At 34.7% G+C, this 27,010-nt stretch overlaps 2 protein-coding genes across 5 annotated transcripts in view; one reads left to right on the top strand and one right to left on the bottom strand.

Moving 5' to 3' along the window:
* Positions 1–13,959, bottom strand: part of LRRC40 (leucine rich repeat containing 40) — a 50,006-nt gene extending 36,047 nt beyond the window's left edge. For all 3 annotated transcript variants that reach the window (XR_009689189.1, XR_009689188.1, XM_061121638.1), the window contains exons 1-6: positions 13,761–13,959; positions 11,199–11,380; positions 10,019–10,092; positions 7,973–8,102; positions 4,383–4,506; positions 573–715 (exon numbers count right to left, since the gene is read on the bottom strand). Coding sequence is in view for 1 of the 3 variants with exons in the window: in XM_061121638.1 (XP_060977621.1) it covers positions 573–715; positions 4,383–4,506; positions 7,973–8,102; positions 10,019–10,092; positions 11,199–11,380; positions 13,761–13,911 (804 nt within the window). In the remaining 2 variants the exon portion in view is untranslated. The remainder of the gene's footprint in view (positions 1–572; positions 716–4,382; positions 4,507–7,972; positions 8,103–10,018; positions 10,093–11,198; positions 11,381–13,760) is intronic.
* Positions 13,960–14,039: 80 nt separating this feature from the next.
* Positions 14,040–27,010, top strand: part of SRSF11 (serine and arginine rich splicing factor 11) — a 51,334-nt gene continuing 38,363 nt past the window's right edge. The window contains exon 1 of one of the 2 annotated variants that reach the window (XM_061121630.1): positions 14,040–14,132. The gene's annotated coding sequence lies outside the window, so the exon portion shown is untranslated. The remainder of the gene's footprint in view (positions 14,133–27,010) is intronic. The other variant, XM_061121633.1, reaches the window with a different exon arrangement.

Genomic DNA, 27,010 nt, shown 5'->3' with positions numbered 1-27,010 from the left:
TGAACCACCACTGCACTGTACGTTTGGTAGCAGTTCCAGGGCCAAAAGCATTGTTGATATTGATGTGGCGAGTTGCTTCTGCTGCTTTCCAACCCATTCTAAACTCAAAAAAATTGCTTGAATTTGCTCTTTGTCTAACATCATTTCTATAGTCTAAAATAATTATAAAATAAACAGCAAGCAATGTCATTAGCAAAAATATAAAGAAATGTACATTAAAATGATATGTAACATAACCATTTATTTAAGAATGTATTCCAATACCAACTGGCAAATTTCAACAGTGCAAAACCACAACTACTTTTGCACCAACATAATACTACTTCTTGAGTTATAAACTACCCTCCAGATGAAATGGGCAATTTCTTATTTTTAAAACTAATTATTTCTTTTTTTAAAAAAATCTGTTATTAACAATACCATTAATATATTCAATCATAATAAAATTCTGAAAAATAAAATAAGAAAAAAACACATAACTAATACATATTCTCAATGTAAAATAAGTTTAAATTTTCATTTTCATGATTAACTTTCAGAAAATGTATATTTAATAAACAACTAAATAGTACCTTTAATAGTTTACAAGAAGGAAATTCTGGTAGAAAACGTAATTTATTCCTTCGCAAATATAGCAATTCTAGTGATTCCATGCTGGCCAATTCAGGAGGAATAGTTTCCAAGAGATTTGAATTACAATCCAAATGCTTTAATCCTGTAATACATATTTAGTGAAACACAAAGATACTTTAGTAGAGAAAAATATTGGTTTACAATTCTATATACGTTCAAAGAATGTTCATGTAATCATAAGGACTCACAAAACTGATTTTCTACACTGCTGTAATAATCAAGAATCCTGGAATACCACTGAATTACATAAACGAAAACTAAAACATTTTTACATTTAGTTACAATTAAAGAAAAACAATGATACTAAAGTCAATGTTTAATAACAGTCCAGGTCATCTTTGCAAAGACTTAAAAAACAAAATACTCTAGTATTCCCTTAAAGTACTCTAAAATACATAAACTATGAGATTATTTACCTCTAATCATACATCTTTAAAGAAAAGCTTAAATTATTAAAGACATAAATATACATGCATACTACTCATATGAATGAATGTCAAGTAACTCTGGCCAGTAGTAGCTTACACATCCCTATTTGTTGTGTCAAAAAACCCATGGATTTCTATGTATTCTCTCCTACTCTTTCAGCCACTCAGTGCCTCTCTCCCTGTCTTCTTTCCTTCCTATTTTCTAATTTTTTTTTAAGTCACATGCTTTTTCTAACACCTTAGCTCACACTCTTGATAAGAAGAATGTTTTCACTTGCAGGATCTCTCTCTTACCTCCTGAATATCTCATAAAAGACAGAATGGAAAACAAAAACAGAAGAAAAGTAAAGCTCTTCTTTTTCGTAAGACTTTAATAAGCAATTTCTCCCTAATCCATACTGCAGATTCTCCACTTACTGTTGTTGATTTAGTCACTAAGTTGTGTCTGACTCTTCTATGACCCCATGGACTGACTGTAGCCCACCAGGCTCCTCTGTCCATGGGATTTCCCACTCAAGAATACTGGCATGGTAGCCATTTCCTTCTCCAGGGGGATCTTCCCAACCCAGGGATCGAACCCACACCTTCTACACTATTAGGTGGATGCTCTACCACTGAGGCACCAGGGAAGCCCTCTTCCACTTATATTTTCCACTATTCTCAACCCTATAGTTTGAATAGGCAATATATATTTTACAACTATTTTTCATGTACTTTGAGCTTGTCAATTTTAACGTAATTCAAGACTGAATTGATATATTTAGACTACTTTCAGTGTTTACAGAAACGAACGGCTTTTCAAAACAAATTTAATAGTACTTTAATTTATAATATGATAATTTACGTATTATTTGGCTAGAGCACTGAGGAAAATGTCATAATCCGATTTCAATATCTATTCTTATCTCCCTAAATCCAGTAAATTCTATAAAGAAGTTTGTTTTACATCTAGAAACTAGTTTTCACAAGTCTTTGCATTTAAGAGCACTGGTTGAGAATACAAACAGCATGCAGCAGAAAAAGCAAGAGGGATGAAGTAAGAAGATGAAAAACCTGGCTTTACAATTTGCTGTATAATTTCTAAACCTAGGTTCCTAAATCTTTAAAATGTAAATAATATGCATTCTCATTAATTTATAGAACTATTGTGATGGCAAAATAATATATTTTATTTATTTTTATTTTTTTTCATTTATTTTTATTAGTTGGAGGCTAATTACTTTACAATATCGTAGTGGTTCTTGTCACACATTGACATGAATCAGCCATGGACTTACATGTATTCCCCATCCCGATCCCCCCTCCCACCTCCCTCTCTACCCAATCCCTCTGGGTCTTCCCAGTGCACCAGGCCCGAGCACTTGTCTCATGCATCCAACCTGGGCTGATGATCTGTTTCACCCTAGATAATATACATGTTTCAATGCTGTTCTCTCGAAACATCCCACCCTCGCCTTCTCCCATATATTTTAAAGCATTTTGAATTACAAAGAACCATACAAATGTTACAAATGTTACAAACCATAAAAATGTTAGAAACTGTACAATCTCGGTTGTGAATAGTGAAAAAAACAACTAAGTGTCCTACTGGTAATAGCTTAAAAGTATCTTTGTAATGGCTAAAACACAGAAAATACCTGAGACTAATTATATAATATATTAGAAAACCTGCTGTAAGTTTAAAGCATTTTTCTATTGATTTCAATATCTATTCTTATCTCTCAATATTTCTACTCAATTAAAAAATAAAATAAAAACAAAAAACACATGCTTCTTGCATACTCATTCCAGGTATCATATTTTATGTTCAGCTCTATTTTCTAATACTTTTATTGAAAAATGGCAAAAACAAGCAGAGTTAACTATTGGTATCACAAGTAAAGGCTCCCCTAAAATGTCAATCCAACTTATGGCATTTAATTTATGCATTCTTATAATAAATAACAAATAACTATTGTGCTGTTCTCAGTCGCTCAGTTGTGTCTGACTCTTTGTAGCCCCACTGACTGTAGCCCGCCAGGCTCCTCTGTCCATGGAATTTTCCAGCAAGAATTACTAGAGTAGTGTGCGTTTCTAGGGGATCTTCCTGACCCAGAGATTAAACCCACATCTCTTGCAACTTCTGCACTGGCAAGCGGATTCTTTACCACTAGCACCAAATCAGAAGCCCAAATAACCGTTAATCTAGAGTAAAACAGCAGTGATCATTTGTAATGTATAAAAATATCACTGTTTTATTTTTGCACACCTGAAACTAATAACATTGTTAGTCAATTATACAGTATTTTTTAAAATGTCAAACAGCACAATTTTACAAACTCACTTCTAAATAATCTGTAACCAAGTGTTCGAAATCACATCTATGATTTCCTCCAAAAAAGGGAGGTTTAAAAAAAATGAAAGAGCCCACATATGATTAGCAAAAGAAGTAGATAAGGTAAACAGTCTAAAGTTGACACATAGTGATCATCAACTAAGAAATAATAATAGTTTGCCTTTAGGTGAAAAAAGAGTTGATTGAATTTGGACTCAAGAATTCTAACATGAACAAGTATACTTATTTAAAATTACTGAAATGTACCTTCTATTTTCTTCATCCTTCATATTAGTTCTACAATACTTCAAATGGTAAACTTTCAAATGGTAAACTTCGATGGTAAACTTTAATAAAATAGAAACACTAAATTTAACTTGCTTTTAAAAAGGATTGACAATTTAGGCAAAACTAGACTATCTCTTGACATTATTACTTACAGACCTCAAGGAGGATACAGATTTAACATAACCTATCATAGGTGGAATCACCTAGGAGAGAGGCATGACCTCTCATTAAATGTGGAATACGTTAAAGAAGAGACAGCATGCTCAAAACCTTAATCAACTTCTCAGGTATATAATTTCCCCACAGTTTATAATCTTATTTTCTTTTCATCTTTTTGATGTGTCAAACTACTAGTTTGGTAGTATGGATAGTGTAGGATGGGATGGGATGGTTGGATGGCATAGCCAACTCAATGGACGTGAGTTTGAGCAAGCTTCAGGAGTCGGTGACGAACAGGGAAGTCTGGCATGCTGCAGTCCGTGGGGTCACAAAGAGTCGGACATGACTGAGCAACTGAACTGAACTGTTTTGATGGTAAATTTTAATGAAGTTGCTAGATAATAATGCCCTGGAGAAAATCTGACTAGTTGTTATTGTTTGCATTTACCACGATAAAATCTATAGTTCTACTTCTCTGAAACTACATAAAAATTTATTTTTCTAAATATAAGTTACACAAACTTCAAATTTATTCAATTTTTAAAACAGAGAAGATTTACTTTTCATTCCACTTAGCTGTGTTGGCAGACTCTTCAGTTGATTACTGGAAAGACTGAGACGCACCAGGCTGGATAGAAAAGAAAAACTAGCAGGAACAGTTGTAAGACGATTATTTGAAAGATCCTTTAAAAAGAGAAAGACAAAATGAATGAATGAACAAGTAAATAAAAAAATAAATGAAGGATCCCTAAGGGGGGTGTTCAGAATTTTACGGGCATTGCAACATTTAAAAAAACTACTTAGAGTAGATACACTTTGTAAGTCTCATTCACTGACAATTTCACAGATCATCATTCATTACCTCAATATTTTCTGCGGACCTACCACATGTCTAATAATGTAGCAGAGAGAAATTAAAATGAACTGATTTCAAAAATATTTTACAGAAAGGTTTCTGTTAGTACTAAGTCATGCTGTATATTTCATCGTGTTTTTAAAAAATCCATTTATTCATCCAATATTTGTTATCTATGATACATCAGGCAAAATGTATAGTTAAACCATAATATAAAAAGAAAAACATCTTTGCAAAAAAAGAAAAATGCTTGAAAGAAAAAACGTAAGGCTGAAAAACAAGGCCATTTTAATTTGGGAGGAAAAAATATTCCCTCTTGGTTGTTCTGCTGACCACAGTAAGTCTGCTTTAACTAAGTACAAAAGTCTACTGTTTAATTTTCACTCTTTCACTCTGCCTAATTAATCCCTATACCTTACTTTTGCATTGTAAGTCTTTGCTTTTTCTCTAAATACTTATGAGAATTTTTTTTGCAACTCCCTTTAAAAGACAATGCTATGTATCAGGTATTCTTCTTAAGACATTCAAATTAAATTTAAGTTATTTCACCAACTATCACTAAACTATCAGGTAGTGCCAATGACAACACTGAATAAGAAAAAAATGACTTAAAGGAACTGTTCTCTGAAGACTATGATTTAGTCTAACATTAAATAACTATAACTCTAAATAAATCAAGAAAAGGAAAAATGCTATGCTATTATACATCAGCATATTTTTAAAACATACTGTTATTATTACAGTAACAACACATAATCTACAACATACAACATAATACTCTACAAATCAAATACTCTAAGGTCTAAGAATCAACAGATTACTAATAAATATTTTGTGATATCAGAATTTACTGACACTAAATGCAATGTAGTTTTCTGGATTGCATCCTGGAACAAAAAGAAAAGGACATTAGTGAAAACACTGGGAAAATATTATAAGATCTATAGTTTAGTTAGCAGTATTGTACCAAAGTCAATTTCTTAGTTTTTAGAAATATCCCACGGTTATGTAAAATGTTCATCCACTAAGATGGGTGAAGGGTATACAGACACTCTCTGTACTATCTTTCCATCTTCTCTATAAATCTAAAATTATTCCAACATCAAAAGCTAAAAATAGTTTCTGATAAAGAAGAGTAATTCACAAATTCTTAAGAAATTTTAAAGAACCTAAAGTAACAGAATTATTAATAGTTAAATATTAAATTATTGCAGTTAATGATTAAATTGAATACAAAATAAGTACAGTGCATATGAATTAATCATTATTTATGTGACATCATCTCTTCAATAAATATTTATTTAGCACTGTGCTAAGCAGTTTTATGCAACTTTAAGAAATATTACTAGCTTAAATTCTTGCCCAGAAATAAGACCACAGTTGAGCTACCACAGAAGAATAAATGAATATTTTAATGCCACAATCTTTCCTGTTGCATGTGGAGTCTCTGCTGAAATGAATTAGGATTCGGGTTCTAGGATGAGACAGAAAATGAAAGCATGTTGTTTGCCAGGACACTGTGGGTTTATATTGATGTGACACAAGTTGATTTAGAACACTGGAATTCCATTCTTTCCTTTTTTTTTTTTTGTAAAGGTAATTAACTACTCCCAGGAAGGATCCTTCAGTTATATAAAATTTTGTTTCATGAAATGTCATGACTCCATTCATAATTTTGTCTTGTTTCAGCTGGTATACACAACTGTCAGAGCTCTTGTACTTGGAAAATTGGAAGGGCCCAGAATTTGAAACAGTGTCTTATTTTCACTGTTTTTGTTTTAAACTATAGCTATATAAAGCTTGTGGATTAAACAGAATAAGTTTCTAAATTAAAAAAAAAAAAGAAATATTGTTAGCTTAAATTATTACCTATCTTACACTTTCAATGCTTTAATTTATTGTTGTTCACATTTATGATTTATTTGTTAATTAGTCCTTAAGAACACAATTCTCAACTGAAACATTCTTTTATTAAGAAAATGAATATCTGGAAACCCAGAACAAAAGTTTATAAGGTTTCCATTAAGCCTTCTACTAGATTCTTTTTTTAATCAATTACTATCTTTTACCACTAAATTTTATAAGAAAATCTGATGGCTCCCTTCCTTCCCATTCATTTCATTTACCTTTTACTTTCCAAAACTTATTTCCAATCTTATCAGATTGAAAAACAAAGAGATACTAAAGAAATGGTTGAGGAGAGTATATATTTTGATTTCAACCACTAGAGCCGATGGGGGAAAATATCAAGAAAAAAATAAGTAAAAGTAATTTGTCCTTCAATAGAAAATAAACTTCAAGGCTAAAATGACACTAGTGAGTTTTTCAAAACATGTAATAGTGAACAGAACAAGAATGTACCATGAAATAACTACATGGAGTAGAGATTTATATTGGAACATCTGATCTAATATAGCTAGTCTTTCAGATAGGATAGCTTATAGTAGAGTCTTACTCCTCCTGTGGTAAATTTGGGAGGGAAGGATGCATACACTTTGAAATCAAATTGTCTGATGTTAAAATCCTGAATTCCTTAATTAGTTGTATGACTTTGGATGTTACTTTTTTAAAAATCTGTAACAGGATGAAACTACTTAGCTATATGTAAAGCAAAGTGCCTGTTGTCTATATTATTCTTAATAATATGACTAAAATAACATTTGTACTGCTTCATGGTTATCTCTATTTAAGATGTGAAATAGATGGAAGGAAAATTTCACCAAGAAATGTGGCCACTTTGGAAAACAGGGAAGCAAAGGCAGGCCCTGAAGTATCTGGATACTTAGGGAACAGAAGGACCATAAGAGATTAAGAGGAGGTAATGGGAATCTACAAGAGAAGCCACCTCAATGAGAAGCCCAGGCACTGCAACTAGAGTAGCCCTCAAGCACTGAAACCAGACAGAGAAAGCCTGCATGCAGCAACAAAGACCCCATGCAGCCAAAAATATAAGTATATGCTAAAAACACCTTTCCTCTATTTTGCTAAGTTCATAAAAGCCTCTGAATAGCAAAGTCATCATCATCAGGCCCCTTCTAAAACTCTATTCTGAAATTAAAACCTAAGGTAATTTCTATCATAAGAAAAACATAGGAAAAAAGAAGAAAAACATAGGAAAAGAAATTTGCAATGATTAATTTAGCAATCTAATTGTAATACATAGTTCTGATAATCTAGTCATTATTAAAACAGGTGCCCATGTACTCATGATTGTTATCATAAATCCAATTTCTCAGCCAAATGAAAAATCCTTTCAGCCCCAAATTATACAAATATTGCAAAATCAAAACTTACTAAATCTTCTAAGTTGGAAAGTTGTTCAAACCCCTCTGGTATGCAAGTGAGTTCATTATGCTGGAGATACAGGCCCTTCAGATTTCTTAGATTTGTTATTTCTTCAGGGAGTATTTTCAGCTTGTTATGGCTATTGATTGATAAAACAAATGCTGAATAATTTGGTGACAACAAAATAAATACTTAACAAGGCGTTTCTGCTAATCAAATACCTGGGCTCATTAAAAAAAAGTCAAGTAAGGTTACTAATTTTAAGTACTTATCAAACTTTACATCCTAAAAGGATATACCCATTACAATGACAGTAATGTAATCAAATTGAGTGTTTCAAAGAAATAAAGATTTTGATGCAAAGATATAATTTGTGAAATTTTGATTGGTTCCTTTTAATCAACTTCATTTTACATGCAAGGTGAAAGAATACATTGGACTCTAAATTTTCACACTCTATCAGAGTTTTAAGATTTTGACAAAGACACATACACACACTACAATGAAGTCACATTTTACATGGGGATTAGGCTTCAATCTAGCACTCAAGACAAAAATAGGTATTTCTATTTGAGGGCCTAGCATATCTAGTTGAATGTGTAATATGCAACTCCAACCTTATTTGTACTGAATCATTATTTTCAGTTCAGTCCTGCAGAGATTCCAGTTTATTGGTGTAGAAGTCCCAAGTCACTTAGAATAATACATTCCCTGATAATTAAGAGATGATTTAACTTGTTCTTAGATTCATGCCAACTACTTGCTTGGGAATTCTACCCTACTGTCTAGCCATATACAGTTTCTTCACAAATAACAGGCAGGAAATGGGAAATATACGCATATAACAATGACCTTAAATTATAATAAAAATAACTGGAACAAAAATGCCAAAAAATGTTTTCTAAAATATGAACCACCAAAAATTACTAGAAATTGGTTGACACTGTCCGTTACTTAATTGTAATCTTTGCATATCTGACAGTAATCTAGTTGGGCAAAAATGTAATTTTTGCTATATATTTCCTTCTTTTCCTCTTATTATATTCCCTCCATCCTAACATTCACATCCTAAGTGCTAGAAGCTAGAGCTAAAGCCACCCACACCTGCTACACCCTCTCAACCCTGCCCACTCTTCTCTTTGCAGAGCATATCTATGCCTTTGGCTTCCAACGGGAAGAGGTTCTGCTGCACGACTGAACAATAGGCATCTTCACTAACTGTCCTAAACAATTTTGGGTACAGATATTTTTGTTAATTTATGGTAATTTTAAGTTTTTCATCAAATAAAGACTGTTATTTGAAAACTGTTCTCCCTCAAACTAGTTAACTTCAGAAAACTGAGACTTGATCATGCTATGTTAGACAGATCAATAACCATACCTGTTTTATAAGCCACAGCTTCTCAAACAATGTTTAACACTTAAACCCTTTTAATTTTTCTCCTAAATTAAATCATCCCTAATCCCTTTTCCACAGTGTATATATAACATATAAGACAGTAATTTTTCTTGAAAGTCTGAATGCATACTGAAGGGCAAACAGAGGTAGCTGGAGTCTCAGCTGGCTGGCCTCCCATGTACCTATCAAAGCGTACCAGAGGCATACCCATGGAATCTCAGGAGTCCTCAGAAAGGTTTAAAAAAAACTACTAATATCAAAAAATGTGAAATTTTCCTCACTGATGAAAAAAATTGTTTTAAATTTCTTCCTACTGTTTAACACACATATATCTTAGACTATCAAAGTAACATAAAACTTGAGATGTCAACAAAGATTTTGAAAATAACCACTAAAAATTATTTCACAAAAAATATAGAGTATTTTTTTAAAAAAATGGTATTAAATTTGTAAAACCAGAAAACATGTAGGCCATTCTAAAACAAAAAATAAAATAATCGGAGAATTAAAGCTTAAAATTCTTATTCTGTTTAATCACTTTCTGAGATAATATAAAAATATTTTTACATGTTAGAAAAAATGTTAGAAAAAATTTTTTAAAGAATATTAGATTTATACCTTTATACAAGCAATACTGAAATAAGTTTAAATTTTACCTGACATTAAGTTTCTGAAGATTTTCTAACTCTCTTATAGCAGAAGGAAGGGATGTTAGCTGATTATCATGTATCTGAAAGTTATTAAAAGACACAGTCAATATCTTACTCTTATAAATAACCATAAACTTTGTTACTGCAAAATATTCGCTGACAATATTCTAATTATTCTAATTCAATAGTACTGCTGAACTATTGGTAATTTGTTCTGAGTATAGAAGAGAAAAAGGAGTTTGAAATTGACCACATTGCTGTTCAGAGATCATGAAGTAGTAAGACATTAATTTTAAATACTACAGTTAAAAAAAGGAAACTTCACCTCACTGAGTGAAATTTCAACCTCAAATGAGAGACGAGAGGGTTAGAATGTATAGCCCTCTGTTGGTATGATTATGCCAACATTTACAAAAAATAAATGAGGAGGACACTTTCTTCTCTCATGTTTTTTACAGAATCATATTGTTTTCAAGGTACAAGGAACCTTCAAGAGAACACCTACACCAACTGATTCATTTTACAAATGAAGAAAATAAAAACTTCTCTAGAAATCTGACTACATCCAACTTTTTCAGGCAAAAACTGGAAGATTTTTGGTGATCCTAAGTAAAACAGTGGATTGTGATACAGAAGTCTGTGGATTGTGAAATAAACTACTCATGTTTCACTTTACCACATGACATAGCAACTAGGGACTAAAAACAAAGTCCCTGACTAAATCCACGAAAACTTAAGCCCAATAATTTAAGTCAGTATTGGAGATAAGTAACAAAATAATAACAATAACCTTAAGTACTTGCTTTAATGTCTAGAATAATAATGATCATAAAAAAATAGCAATAAAAAAAGGACAAGCAGCAGAAGCCACTAGTTAAACATTAATTCTAATTCTGTTTGTATGCGTTAACAGATTTAATTCAAAGATAGGCAGTACTAACAGTCTCGATTTAGATATGGAAACTGAAGCACAGAGAGGCAGCTGTCCCGAGATCACACAGCTAGCAAGCAGCAGAGTCGGAACTGGAAGCCTGAGGTTCTGATTCTGCATTCTTAACCATGATGCTTTGTCTAACACAGTAATTTTGTTATTCTTCTTGCACTCTACCAATTGGGTTTTCTGCTTCTCAAAGTCTAAACTTAGTTTCAGAGTCTTTTCAAACAAAAGACTCATAAATCAACTTACATCAAGAACAGTCAGTGCAGGAAGGAGTCGGAGGTCATCAGTAAGTGACTGAAGTTTATTATTTGATATGATTAGTTTGGTCAAATCCGTCTGCTCCCACCATCGCTCAGAGGCATTGAATGAAAGATTCTGATTAGCTTCCTCAGGGATATCCACATTTATTCTCCAAACACACTGAGGAACTATATCCACCATACCACACCAAAAAAAGGAAAGAAAAAAAGGAATCAGATACTAAGGACATAAGTTGATAACAGCTATTCAAGTTATCTACTGAAATTTCTGAAACATTAAAAACTTTCAAGTAAATCAAACAAATAGCAATGAGTTACAACAACATTAAAGTGAAAGTTTTATTTTATTCCAAAACAGAATAGGGGATATGTATTTTTCATATTAGATCTCACTTTTATCTTCATTCAACTGTATTTACTATATACATTTCCTGCATAGCACATAGTGGTTGGATATATAACACAAATAAAGAATGGGCTGTATCTTTATGCTACCATAACAGAGAAGATATGGAAATCAAATGAACAAACTCCTCTATCTCATAACAACTCCATGAGACAGGTGTTATGACTATTCTCACTTTATACATGAGAGAAATGGGACACAGACAGAATGTATCATTTGCCCCAAGTTATACAGATAGACAAGATTAAACCCTGGAAAAGCTAAACTATCTTGCTTCTCAGTGAATATTTGGAAGGTATATCTGATTCCGGTGGCTGCTCTCTATTTTATCTGATACACAACACAACATTGTTACTCTTGCTGCAGCAAATACGGCAATTCCTTTGACACAGCAAATAAGTCTGTACCAGTTAAACAGAAAGAGTTCAGGTTCACCACTATTAAACTGTAGCTCCAGAAGGTATTAACTTGCTTCAGTGCTACAGCAAACGTGTTGTCGCACATTACATCCATGAAAGAAATTGAATTTGCCATTTACAACAATCCCACAAAGAAAATTCCAGGCCCAGATGGCTTCACTGGTGAAATCTAGCAGACATTTAGAGTAGAAATAATACTAATTCTACAGAGCCTCTCAGAAAATAAAGGAAATAAAAACTCCCAACTCATTTTATGAAGTCAGCATTATTCTGATATCAAAATCAGAGGCATTAAAAACAGGAGGTTACTCCAAAAAACAAAAACTACTACATCTAAACATCATGACCAAGCAGGAGTTGTATCAGGAATGCAAGGCTGCTTTAACATTTGACAATCAAAATTCCTTTGCTCCCTGAAACTTTAGTAGACTGAACCATCTGGGTCCAATCAATAAGTACATTCCAGCACACACTTAGTTTTTGGGAATAATTCATTCATCTACTTATTCCTTCCACAATTGTTTAATAAGAATCTACTATGTACCAAGCACGAGTTTGAGGTGCTAAGGACACAATGACCACATGCAACCAATATTCTAGCAGAGGGCAGAGAAGACAATAAATAAATACAGAATACAGATTCTGATAATAATAAATGCTATTAAAAACAGGTTAGAGAATACAATGTTAGCAAGAGAATTTATTATACATAGGGTAGTGAGGAAGGACCTATATAAGCAGACTCCTTGAGGAAGTCAAGAAGTGAACCCTAGTCAGGTATCATGTAGAAAGTTCCAGGCTCTGGAATAAGCATGTGTACAAGCACAAGCGTAATTTTAAAATATTTATGTTCCCACTGATTAAAACTTTTTCTAGGTAGAGCAGAGATTTTATCATATTTCCTTTCATTCAGCAGGTATTTGTTTGCATGGTCAACTCTATCCATTTTAAAAAAGCAATCATTACAAGGAAATGGAACCTTTTAATTCCAGATGGCCTAAAACCTAAATATAAGTAAAGGAAAACATTACAAGAATAATGCCATAATCTCTCTCTCCCCACTTTCCACGCCGTCCCTTACACAACAGAAAATCAGAAGAGCATCTGACTATAATTCACTCATGGTATCCAGATTTGTGCATTCGAACGTTACTAGATTTTCAGGATGGCCCCAAATTCACTTTGTGTGGCATCCATCTTGATCTTCAATTTAGGAAATATGCTAAATATTCCTTGTATTTAGGATTCTGTCCACAGGCAGGCAGAAAACGGACTTGAACAGAGAACACTGTCATTTACTCTAAATGCACAAAGGAGCAGATCAAATACAGAATTTTGGCGTTGGTAAATGACCTAAGAGATTAAATTAAAAGGAACAAACGGCCAAAGAGACAAAGCATGTGCCCATCATGCGACAGCTAATTTAGTCAAACATTATGTTATTTATCCAACAGAATGTGGGAATCCCAGAAAGCGCCCCGTTTAAATTTTGGCCATGTTCCCAGCACATTCCCTGCACCAGACATTTCCTGGAACGAAAAGTAGAAACCGAACGAGCTGACCGAAGCAGTGGAGATGTGATAAAAGCCCGAATTCCAGCACCGGGATCCTGGCTAGGATACGGAGCCAAAGGGAGCCACAGCCAGGCCAAAGGAAAGAGAGGCTACCCGGGGCAAGTCCTTTGTGCCAAGTCGCACAAACGGGTCGTACCTCTGGACCTTACCTTCGCTGAGGTTGCGGCCCGACAGATTTAACTGGCCGCTCTTCCTCGCCGCCTTTAAGAGTCCCTGGGGTACGCAGGCACTGCAGTCTCTGCTCTCAGTGCGGAAACCCGCTCGGGTATCCCGCCCCGCTGTCCCCTTCAGCCGCGACATGTTCAAAGCCCCGGGCTCCGCAGCAGAGTCCCGCCCGTGACGCTTAACGGTGGCGCCACTGGGCCGCCCCGCCCCTATCGGGAGCGCGCGCGGCGGGCGCCGGGCCTTCGCTTTCGGCGGCGCGACTCGGATGTCGTCATCGCCAGCGCCTGGGGCAGGAGGACAGAGGAGCCCTACCCGTTGCCGGTGCCGGCCTTGTGTCTTGGAATTACTTCGCTCAAGTAAGTGCGTTTAACGGGCTGAAGAACAGTGTTGAGTTTACTGTGTGTACTGTTACTGAGACTGCAGTCTTTTATTTTGTGCTCCCGCGGCGGCGAGGGTGTCAGGAAAGGATAACCTTCTCTGCGCCTCTCGCCTGGCCGGAACGTGGGCCTTGACTAAAACTTGAGACCTGGGCGCGGTCTGCAGTCTCTCTGGACCCCTGCCTGTGTTGCCGCTCGTGGTGCTGGCGCCAGATCTCCGTTCCGCGTAGGAAGTAAAACTGATTTCGGTTCTTCTGATCTCTACTCCGACTCTTAGCATTAGTGCGTCTTGATTGTTGTTGCATGGAATTTGTAGCCCAGCACAGGAGACAGTGTGAAATGGAAGGGTTGGCCACAAAGAAGGGAAGGGGAAAAAAAAAAAAGAAAACAGAGCTTCATAATAAATGTTGTCTCTGCCAGACAGTTGAGAGGAGCCCAATGTAAGCGCGAGCTTGAGTATAGCGAGAAAAGCTTGCTCTTCGGCGCTCGAGAGATAGGAGTTCGAATCCCAGCTGCTTCTGTAGCGTACCAGCTGTGTAACTTTAGGCAAGTTTGCTTGACAGCTTTTAAAGTTAACTCCTTTTTCATTAATTTAGGGTTAATCATTTCTCTCTCATTCGATTTTTTAAATAATTAAGTGAAAATAAAGTTTTAAATATTGAGCGCTTGGTGGGAAAAGGAACGCCATCCAGTTCGGAATGGAAGATGAAAATTTTGTTCAAAGTCGATTATCTTGGGAAGTTAGTTTCTATCTGAAATTTAAAGCTGTAATGAATCATTCAATATGTAATTAACAACTCATCATCTTTAGTATTGCCTTGGGTGGTAGATTTTTCTTTTGCCTAAAGTAATTGTCTTAAAACCATACATCAGGAAATACTCTTCTAAGCCCCCTCAACTAGGCTGGAGATCTTTAGGATATGTAAAAGGTAATATGACGGCCCGCTAACGAATTCTGCACCACACACAGTTTTTGCTGAGTCTAGGTTCTTGCCAACCGTAAAATTTGGCTTCTATTCCCCCACCCTCTCGATTATTTCTCTTAATTCTCTGGAGTGCTTTGCATCCAAAGTGAGCAGCATTACCAGTAATTACACTCCTAAGCAAGGAAAGGTGGTTTTGAAGCAAGGAATATAGTAGTTTTTGCAAGATCACTAATAACACCCAATAAGTTGAGGGTGGAAGGGATTAAGAAACTTGCCTAAGGTCACAAGTTTCTATAACTGGTGTGACCAAGCATTTGAACCTAGCTCTCTTAACCTTTCTTGTTAATCACTATGATTTACATACTGGCTTTTATTTCATCATTTTCAACTGGCTTTTGTCCTGCAACCATTTTTAGGAAGACTTCAATTATGTTTTAAGAGATAATTATTAGAGAAAACTCTTATTTTCTCTTTTTTAGGGTGTAGAAGCCCACCTTTGGAGGATTAATTGCTTGAATGTAAAAATTTACAGTAGCCACCTCTCCCCCTTAAAACTCTTTCATAGCTCAGCATTTTTTTTAATTACAGGCAAGGTATAGTTTTTTGATTTATTGTGCTTTTACTTGACGTTAAATATTTCATTATTGACATCTAATTTTAGTATTATATTGAAACTGTTGCATTTTGTATGAGAAGCATATTCTAACTAATGGCAGAGTAATTCTGAAAAATCCATGTGACTGCACACGTGGTAAACTTCAATAGATATAAATTGACATGTATAAAAATTTAATAAGTATATGTCTATAGTACACCATGTATTATACCTGTGTAGCAAGTGCAGATTGAACAAGTAAAGGTGAAAATTATTACCTCAAGCAGTCAGGAAAATCATGGGTTTTGTCTCAAATTGATGTAAACTGAAAGTTTATTAACTTGAACTTTATGAGAAGGTGTAGTTATGTATAGTTATCTTTGTGGGAATTAGCATTGTATATACATTGTAACGCTTCCAAAAGAATACATTAAAACAAAAAAACCAATCCTTTTTCAACATGGGCATGGAAGCTAAAGTATTTGCTTTTTTTAAAAAAAAATGGTTATTTAAACAATGTGAAACGTATATCCTGTACAAGGGCTGGAGACTACATAGTTATCTTTATAATAGAATTTTCCTAGCTACAATTTATTGTATTCATTTTATTAAAGTATGGAAGGCTTCACTCTTCTAGCTTTGCTAAATGAAAACGGAAAATGAAGAAGTCAAATATATATTGAGCTTAAGAATTAGATCAGCCAAAGATAATGTTCTGTCTCATAACAGAAAGTAAGACTTATCAAAGTAAGGCAGAGCGGCTTGTCACTGCCGCTAAAATTTAATAAGATGTTAAAACATGGCTGTGTTATTCTTATGAACACTGATATGTGTTAGATATTGTCAGCGTTGAAAGGTACATTTGATAAGATGAATTTATTGAGGCAGATTGAAAAATTGTGACAAAGGAAAATGGCATTAATTTGTGCACATTTTTAAGCACAATTTTTTAAATGTCATCAGGAGCTAAGTGAATTTGATTACAGGCAAAACATCTGGGAAGTTTTCTTTTTCTGTAAATTGGCAGATTTAGATTTAGCTTGTATTGAATCAGTATAATGTTCACCTTTCAGAATATTGCCTTATCTATGAGAACTGCTATTTTATACTAAAGTTATTTATTAAGAGAACGTTCTACTTTTTAACAGTCATTATTGACAAGCTGATGTACCTGACAGGTATTGCTAATTAAGTATTCTGAGTTGAATGTTTTATATTCTCATATACTTATTATTCAGAATTTTCTTTCTGTGTTTGTCCTTACTCTATAAATAAATTGGTTTTAATTGTCAAAATGGAGAGCAAATTATTTTGCACATGGACTGATCATGTTTTAAATATTCAGCTTCAATGGTGCTTGTTACATGTCTTTAGTTTCCTTTGAAAATTGCATTTTGGACATTTGTTTTCTATTTAAACTTACAACTGCCAGCTTTAAAAAGTAATCAGTAAAAAAATAAATAAATAAAAGTAGTCAGTAGAAAACATACTATTTCCTTGAAGGCAGTATATATTTTGCATATTTATCCATAGTTTCAACTGTGGCTTTGACTTGTATTTTATTTTTACTGGAGCTGTGTGTGGTAATTTTTTCTGAAGACAGTGCGTTTTACTTAGATTGTTCCTTTGTATATCCTTTGTATGCTCCCCTTGTTTCTCTTCTTAGTTTTGAATCAGGAAGCAGTAAATTTGTTCTAGGAGGTTTAATATTTGATATAAATGTTGTCTTCTATTTCTCTCTACTTTCAGTGTAAAAGTCCACTAGATTTAGGAAAATATTTTTACTTTTCCTCTTATAAAGAGGCTTTTACATTGCTACTGTTTTTCACACGAAGTGGAGGAAGCAGGGCTTTTTTTTTTTTAAGTTTTTATGTCTTGATTACTTTTAGTGTTTTTTATTTGCTTATAGTCTATCTGTTGAAAAGAAGAAGTTAAAACAGAGGTTTTAAAGCAGTCTTGCTTATGTCATTAAATAAGAAGCACTTAAGGCATTATTTCTTTTTCTAAAATCAGCTGAAAATGTTTCCATTATCCCTGAAAAGTGAAAGTGAAAGTCATTCAGTCCTGTCCAACTCTTTGCAACCCCCTGGACTACAGTCCATGGAATTCTCCAGGCCAGAATACTGGAGTGGGTAGCCTCTCCCTTCTCCGGGGGATTTCACAACCCAGGGATTGAACCCAGGTCTCCTGAATTGTAGGTGGATTCATTATCGCTAGAGATTCTTAACTCCTAACATTTAATAGCTATTTTCTTGCTTGTTTTTCCATGATTAATGTGATCTGTGACTTAAAGTCTTAATTTTAACATTAATTGTATAGGTTTTATGGTTTTGTTTATCTTAAAGTAGTAAAGTAATAGAGATAAAATTAGGACACTAACCCTGAGAATGTACTTCATATCATTGTGTTAACAAAGACAAAATTAATACCAAATAAATGTTTTTTTAATCATTTTAATCAAAATCCACTATTTTAATATTTGACTTTATATCATTCCTGCCAACATTAGATTTGTCTAATAGACAAATTTGCTCAATAATTATATATGGTAAATGTTGTTCTGTATGAGCAAACGTCCCCAACAGCTTTAATAAGACAAGATATGACTCCTGAGACTTCATTCTTAATACCAACTTAAGTTGATAAGGGGAAAAATATTAATTTGATAGTTACAACTAATAGATTTTTATTTAAAAATTTGATTGTAAATTTGCAGATGGGATATTTATATTCACAATTGCAGTTAAGATAAATGCTAGCTTAACTTTCAAAATACCTTCAACTGTCCACTACTTTTTTTTAATCATTTTTTTTCCCCACCCTTTAAAATATCACAGTTACTTATACTTACGTGATTTGGATGGTACTATTATTGCCAGGGAGGGGTGTGGTAAAATCCTAGTGAACATTTAAATACTTGGTTCTCACAATACAAATCTGTGAAACCAGAGCTTTTGCTTTTCATCTTTCTAGAGATAACATGTTTTCCACTTGTCAATAAATTTACCTGTCATTTAATAGAGAAGAAGGCAATGGCATCCCGCTCCAGTATCGTTTTCTAGAGAATCCCATGGACAGAGAAGCATGGTGGGCTACAATCCATGGGGTCGCAGTCAGACGCGACTGAGTTACTAACATACACGCACACACACAGAGCTTTAATTTTTTTTCCATTTTAGAGCTGCTGATTTTTTTGCTTCTCTTTTGATTCCTCATTTCCTAAAAAGTTATCTTTCCCCCATCTGGTCCTTCCTTCAGAATAATTTGATCAATGTCTCCACGTGCTTTAGACTTCTGCATGAGCCAATTATGGCTTGAAACTAATAGTTGTTCATAGTTAAAAGTAGATGGAAATTGAAGGGAAAAATCATTGTGGTCTTTAGCGTTAGCATGTGTCAGAAATTCAGTTTATTTTATGTTTTTACTAATGTTTGCCTTTTTATTTTTCCGATCCGTGCTTTGGTTATTTGATAGTCTGTTGCTCCAACCCATGTCAGTGTACTTTTAAAATTGATCAAGTTTATGTGTAGTTGTTTGTCTTTTGAAAATTAGAATAGTGAGTGATCTTGCTCTAAAAATAGAGACAAGTAATTGAACCCTTCCTAGGAGTTTTCCATGAAGCATTTACATTTTATCAAAAAAGGAATGTTTGGTTTAGCTATCATCTATTTTCACATACTATTGGTAAAGTGCTACTTTAGGAACAAAGTGAATATAAAAATCTGAAATTTGTTGTCATGTTTCCTTTGCGGCACCCTCTTAAGAGAGAAAGAACAACTAATAATAGTGCACTTCACATGTTTACTACCACTTACAAAGTATTTTCGCATTTGACAGTAATGCTCTAAGGTTAGACAGAAGTATTACTGTTATTATTCATCTGTTAAAAGAAGAGGAAGTTGAACACAGACTTTTTTGTAATGGTATATTCCATTTGTTGAGTACCTGTGTGCTGGGCACTGTGGTATGTGTTTGATATCCATAATACTTTATAATCTTTTTAAAGAGAATATACCACCAAAAACCTATATTAGAATGTGAGCTCTTAAGTAAGAAACTCTTCCCACTATATAAATTAATTCTTCTGGGACTTCCCTGCTGGCCCAGTGGTTAAGATTCTGAGCTCCCAATGCAGGGGGCCCAGGTTCGATCCCTGGTTAGGGAACTAGATCCCACATGCTGCAACTAAGACCTGGTGCAGCCAAATAAATGAATAAAACTTTAAAAAAAAAAATAATAAAAATAAAAACGTTTAAAAAAAAAATAAATTAATTCTTCTGATTCATATCTTTCATGTGAATGATAAAGTAGAAATAGTTCAAGGTACTAGCCTAAAATAGGGTGGTATAAAATAGAATCCAGGTGAGGTTACCGTTTTTCAAACTAAAAGTTTTTAAATTGTAGAGTAGGAATAATAGTTGATATTTTTTTCTAAGCATTTATATTAATATTCTCCTTTCATCCAAAAGACAACCCAGTGAGGTGGGCTTTATTTTTCAAATGAGGAAATTGAAGCACAAAGTAATAAGCCAGAGATTGCAATATCTTAATTGGTGGCAGAGTTCCTTTGATTTGACTCTAGGCCTGCATTGTTAATCCACTGATCAGTTCAGTTATGTTCAGTCACTCAGTCGTGTCCAACTCTTTGCGACCCCATGAACCGCAGCACGCCAGGCCTTCCTGTCCATCACCAACTCCCGGAGTTTACTCAAACTCATTTCCGTTGAGTTGGTGATGCCATCCAGCCATCTCATCCTCTGTCGTCCCCTTCTCCTCCTGCCCCCAATCCCTCTCAGCATCAGGGTCTTTTCCAATGAGTCATCTCTTCACATGAGGTGGCCAAACTATTGGAGTTTCAGCTTCAGCATCAGTCCTTCCAACGAACCTTTTAAACGTGAGGATTAAAGGGCATTTCAAAAGCATACAGTTAATGTGGATCTTTGAATTACTGAGTTGAGTACGTTTTGGGTTTTATCAGTTTCCTACAATTTTTTAGAAATAATTTTCCTTTATGAAGAGACAGTTAAATTTTATAGCATAAGGGGGAAAAGAGGTCAGATGGTGCAAATGTCTAATTCCTTAATCAGAGAAAACTTTAATATTAAAATGCTTGAAACTATTTATTAGATAAAGATACATGTAAATAACTGCATTTTTTTTTCACTTTTTTTATTTTTAAGGTTAAGTAGTTAAGTAGTAGTCCCTCAAACCGCCTTTTTCTCACTTGAGACTCTAAAAACTCTTATAAAACATAGAGGATAGTAGTGAGTAGTCGCCCTCCACATATTTCTTTTGACCCCATTCAATCCAAAAGCCAAACAAATCTGTTACAAATAAATTGACTATGATTTTTCCAAACAATGTGTATGGATTACAGCTAAGAGTACTGTGCATATAGATATAAGCAATAGTATCTTAATGCTCTAACTGCTCTTCCCTCCATCTTAATCATAACAAATCTTTGAAAAATGAAATGAAAAATACAGATTTTTGCCTACAGTTTCGAAGTACTCTGTCAGTCTTATAATGTGGATACGGAATGTTTGCTATTGACAGACAACATAAATTAAAACAAGTATTTGGAAGTAAGTAGACTTGGTGTGTGTCTGTCCATCCATTTGTCCATCCCTAATGCTAACATTTCCTTAAGTCTCTGAAAAGGGAGCATGGGATTTACAATTTTGACTTGAAAATAGATAGTAATCATTATACAATTATCTAATTTATTGAATTAGAAATAAAAGAAAAATTCACTTGTATAATTTTTAGAAGCAGAAAAACAAAATAGATTTGTAGGTAAGTTTGTTTGGTTTTTTAAGTTTTTAACTTTACTTTGTGAGCAGCAATTTATTTCCTATGTTTTTCTTAGTGCTTTCTGTAGCTATAGGGGGAAAATGTATAGCAAAATAGTTTGAGTTTCTCAACCAGACTTTCTTGTAAATCTAACAAATGCCTTCATTCACCAAGCTTTTGTTGAATGGATTGTGTAAGGCATAAAGTTTCTAGCACATTTGTTGTTCAGTTGCCAAATTGTGCCCAGCTTTTTTCCAACCCCATGGACTGCAGCACTCCAGGCCTCCCTGTCCCTCTCTGTCTCCTGGAATTTGCCCAAGTTCATGTCCATTGAATCAGTGATTATATCCAATCATCTCATCTTCTGCCACCCTCTTTGCCTTTTGCCTTCAATCTTTCCCAGCATCAGGGTCTTTTCCAGTGAGTCAGCTATTCACATCAGGTAGCCAAAGTATTGGAGCATCAGTCCTTCCAATGTGTATTCAGGATTGACTTCCTTTGGGATTGACTGATTTGATCTCCTTGTTGTCCAGGGGACATAGAGGATACTCAGTAAGTTTTTTCAAATGTTTACTTTGTTCCAGTAAAATATTGCTGGATATCAGAAACACAGAGATAAATACATTGTCTTCCCTCTCCTCAAAAAGTATATTTGCTAGAGGGAAAGAGCTGCTTAACAACTAATTTGGTAAAAAAAACCTGTTGCTAAAAAAAAAAAAAAAAAAAAAAAAAGACCTGTTGCTTGTGCAGATTTGCAACATTATGTCAAATTTGAGGGCTCTAACGTCTTCTCAAATAGTATAAACAAAGCCTGGCTAGTAGTAACAGGTAACTTACCCAACTGGGAGCATGGTGTCCAGTGGATAAAGTTACTAAACATACTTGTGGCTGTTCTAATGGCAACCCACTCCAGTACTCTTGCCTAGAAAACCCCATGGACGGAGGAGCTTGGTGCAGGCTACTGTCCGTGGGGTTGCAAAGAGTCGGGCACGACTGAGCGACTTCACTTTCTCTTTCTTTTATGTTTTAATTAAAGAATTTCCGTCTAAACACATGAAGCCTTTTCCTTTGAACTATCTTCACTGTAGTTCTTTTTTTTTTTTACTGCAGTTCTTTTTTCCAGTTTTATTGCCGTATAGTTGACATACAGCACTGTATAAGTGTACAGCATAAAAGTTTACTTACATATATCTTGAAATGATTACCACAAGTTGGTTAATATCCATCATCTCATATAGATGGAAGATAAAAGTAAACTTCTCCTTGTGATAAGAATGCTTAGAATTGACTCTCTTAGCAACTTTCATGAATATCATGCATTGTTAAGTATACTTATGTCATACATCCCTAGTAATTATTTGTCTTATAACTGGAAGTTTTTATCACTTGACCACCTTTTTCCAATTCTCCTTCCTCTCACTCCCACCTTTGATAGCCACAAATCTTATCTCTCTCTTCTTATTTTATGAATTTGGTTTTGTTTCTTTGTTTTTTTAGATATAACTTGTTTATCTAGTCATCCATCAGTGGACACTTCCCATGTCTTGTCTATTGTATATAATGCTGCTATAAACATGGGGATACAGATATCACAACATGGTGTTTATGTTTCCATAGTGGCTGCAACAGTTTACATTCTTACCAGTAGTGCACAAGGGTCTCCTTTTCGCCACATCCTCTTTAATTTCTGCTATCTTTTGCCTTTTTGATGCTAGTCAAAACAGATATGAGGTGTTCTAACAGATATGAGGTGTTTTGGAGTGTTCTGTATTATTTTAGATATTAATCCTTTATCAGATATACGGTTTGTAAATATTTTCTCCCATTCTGTAGGTTGTCTCTTCATTTTATTGATGGTTTTCTTTGCCGTACAGAAGCTTTTGAGTTTGATATAGTCCCACCTGTTTATTTCTAATCTTGTTGCTTATGCTTTAGATGTCCAGAGTATCATTCCTAAGACCTACATCAGGGTATTTCTTTTTCCTGTGTTTTCTTCTAGTAGTTTCATTGTTTCAGGTGTTACATTTAAGCCTTTAGTCCATTCAAATAAACTTTTCTGAGTGGTATAGATAGGGGTCTAGTGTCATTCTTTTATACATGAGCTCTTTTAGAACCCTAATACTGGAGAGAACTAAAAGCTTGTTCTTTATGACTGAGAGGATTTTATTGTTTTTGATAATTTCCATAAAGTATTTTGTAATATTCTTTGAGAGACTTTCTTTCCAAAATCAAGCACCACTGTAAATTTGTCTTAGTGGTGTGGTGGTAGTAAAAGCTTCCCACCTGTGAGCAATAGGACCCTATTATCGGGAGTCTTATTTTTCATGTTTCAAAAATATATCAGGAATCATGCACTGCAATATGCATGTATAGGCCAAACATGACTAATAGGCCATAACATGACTAGAAAGGCCAAAAGGACAGGTTGCTTTTTGCTTTAGATTAGAAATAGCATTAACCATTAGTAAGATTGGTGAAAGTGAAAGTTAGCTCAGTTGTGTCTGACTCTTTGTGATCCCATGGACTGTAGCCCAACGGGCTCCTCTGTCCATGGAATTCTCCAGGCAAGAGTACTGGAGTCTTAGGTTGCCATTTCCTTCTCCAGGGGATCTTCCCGACCAAGGGATTGAACCCAGGTCTCCTGCATTGCAGGCAGATTCTTTTACCGTTTAAGCCATATTCATCAATCAAATGTAACTGGAAACCTTCCCAAACTCACTCCCAAAAACAAGCTGTGGCTCTTCCCTCTTCATGCTTCTTTCACTTCAGTTCCCACATGATGCTGAAAGGATCTTTTTACCAGTCTCTCTGTGAAATATAAGTTGTAAAGCATTTAATCAACAAAGGAAAAGGGTCTTTCTATTTTCCTTGAAAGCTTCGAACTTGTTCTCACCATTAAGATTCTAATTGGCTATTTCTTTTGCTCGGATTGCTCTTCCCCCAGAAATTCAAATGGCTTGCTTCCTCATTTTAACAAAGTCTCAGCTCAGATAACACCTCCCCCACCGTCTATCATGTTTTGTTTTAATATATATTTATTTTTTATTTGTTTTTCTGCGCCGGGTCTTAGTTGCGGCATGTAGGACGTCTGATTTTGTTGCCACTAGCGGGGTTTAGTTGTGGCACGTAAACTCGTAGTTGCAGCTTCTGGGATTAAGTTCCCTGACCAGAGATCAAACCCTGGCCCCCTGCGTTTACAAGAGTGGAGTCTTAGCTGCTGAAGCTTCAGGGAAGTCCTATCCTGGTTTATTTTCACCACAGAACATTACTCTCTTCTGTCTTTGTTTTTGTTTACTGAGAGTTTGCCATACTGAAGCTGGAGTTTCATGAGATCAGAAACATTGTCTAATTTTTTCCTTGCTGTATTTCTAGGGGCTGGGAGAATCCTGAAACATAATATTTGAAGGAATTTGTGAGTTTGTTTGTTTTTGTTAACATTTTCATGATCCTTGGGTTAAAGATAAGACAGGCATGATACTTGTCTCCAGGTTTTGTACTTTTTTCTGACATGAAAGTCTCTCAGTCGAGTCCGACTCTGCAAATTCTCCAGGCCAGAATACTGGAGTGGGTAGCCTGTTCCCTTCTCCAGGGGATTTTCCCAACCCAGGGATCAAACCCAGGTCCCCTGCATTGCAAACAGATTCTTTTCCAGCTGGAGTTGTGTTTCATTGGGAGCCTAAATGAGTCTAAAAGTGATATAAAATTAGTATATATTGGATATATCTATTATTTGCTTTCATATATTAGTTATTTGCCTTTAGCTATTTCATTTCTATGGAAAACAGACAATAATAACACAAGGTAATTACATATTCAACCTATCAGACCTAACAGGATCTTCAAAATTATAATTCAACTCCTTACTCAGCTTCTGACCAAAGTAGGTTCTTAAAAGTGAAGTGAAATTTCCTCAAGTCACACTTAATTAATAACAAGGTAGTATTTTATCTTAAGCCAGTCTTCTGGCTCTAAGTCCAGTATTGTTTTTAGCTGCTAGATAATTTGAAAATAAAATACTCAGGAATCCTCCTTATTAGAATTCTTTTTTGCCACTCTGTTTCACTGTCTGGAAGCACCATCTATCTGTATGTCCAGTAAGTTTTTATGTATAACTTGACTTCTGATGATTTAAAAGATTTATCTTGTCACAGAACTATATGGTTGTTTGGTTGGTTTGTTTGTTTTGGCCTGAATTTGTAATTTTAATCATATAATGTGTCAAACATACAGAAAACTGTGGAATAATAGAAAAGATTTCTATGTATCCACTGCAAAGAATAAAAAGATGTTAATAGTAAAAAAAAAAAAAAAGGACAACCATGAACCCAGTCCTTGTATTCATTTGTCCTTTTGTCATAGAACATTGTAGCATGCCTTGGTACATGGTAGCCACTTCTAATGAGAGTTAAACTGGTCAGGTGACAAAACTGAAACAATTTAGCAAGGAGTTTAATGTCATTTATTCAAGGGAAAACAATCCATGGATTGGGGGAATACAGTGCCTGACAAGCATGGAGCACTCATCCCAAGGGATTCTGAGCAAGAGGGTTTTATAGAAATGAGAAGAGACATTGGCCAGGAGGTGGAGAATTTCCTTATAAGCTAGCAGATCTTATTTTCTAGGACGAAGAAAGCTAGCTAAAACTGAGTTGGCAGATTACGAATTTGTATGTTAGTTTTCCTTAACAGGTGTTTCCTGTAAGTGCAGGCCGACTTGGGTTTAGATTTGTTGCATGGACCAGATCACTGTGGCAGCCTCCATTTTGTAGGTACTGATATAGTGATTAACTGATTTAACTTTATCAAACAAGAATCTGTATTTGGCAGTTACATATGTACTATTCAAAATAAGAAAATTACTTGACATGTTTTATATTAACAGATAGACATTAATGAATAACATGCAATTAGTTTTAATTAGTAATTTCGCCAGACTTATGGTCAACTTACCATTCCCTTTGTATAAGAGCTAGGAGAAATGGCTTAACTGGTGAGTAAACCTAGCCAGTTGGCTCTACATCCAAATCTCAGTAACTTTAGTTTCTAATCTCTCACAAATCACACTCTCAGTTGCATTATTCCATAGACATATTTACTATCAAAAATAATCTGTAAGGCCTCAGATTTTGGCCTCCAGGCATATTTAGATCAAGTAATTATTTAATAATCGTCAGAATAAATGACACTTATTTAATTAACATTTATTTGTGCGTGTGTTCAACACATTTATTGGGCATTGGCTGTGTGACAGACATTGTGCTAGATCCTAAACTGACCCAGGAAACTTGGGAGCTTTTGGCAGGGGAATACTTGTCAATATAACAAATATTTTTTGCCTCTGTCCTTGAGTGGAGAGAAGGAAACCTTAACTCTGCTTGAGCAAGTTTCCTCACTAGGTGAGGAAAGCCTTATGAAGGATAACAGATAAAATGAGGGAGGTCATTAATAATTTGTGGAAAGGCACAGCGAATTAAAAGATTTTGTCAGGTTTGGGGAACTGCAAGTCTTTAGATAACACTGGATGAAAGTGGGAGAATAGTTCA

The sequence above is a fragment of the Dama dama genome, chromosome 20 (genome assembly GCF_033118175.1).
Source record: "Dama dama isolate Ldn47 chromosome 20, ASM3311817v1, whole genome shotgun sequence".
NCBI lineage: Eukaryota > Metazoa > Chordata > Mammalia > Artiodactyla > Cervidae > Dama > Dama dama.
This window is presented reverse-complemented; position numbering and strand designations above follow the sequence as displayed.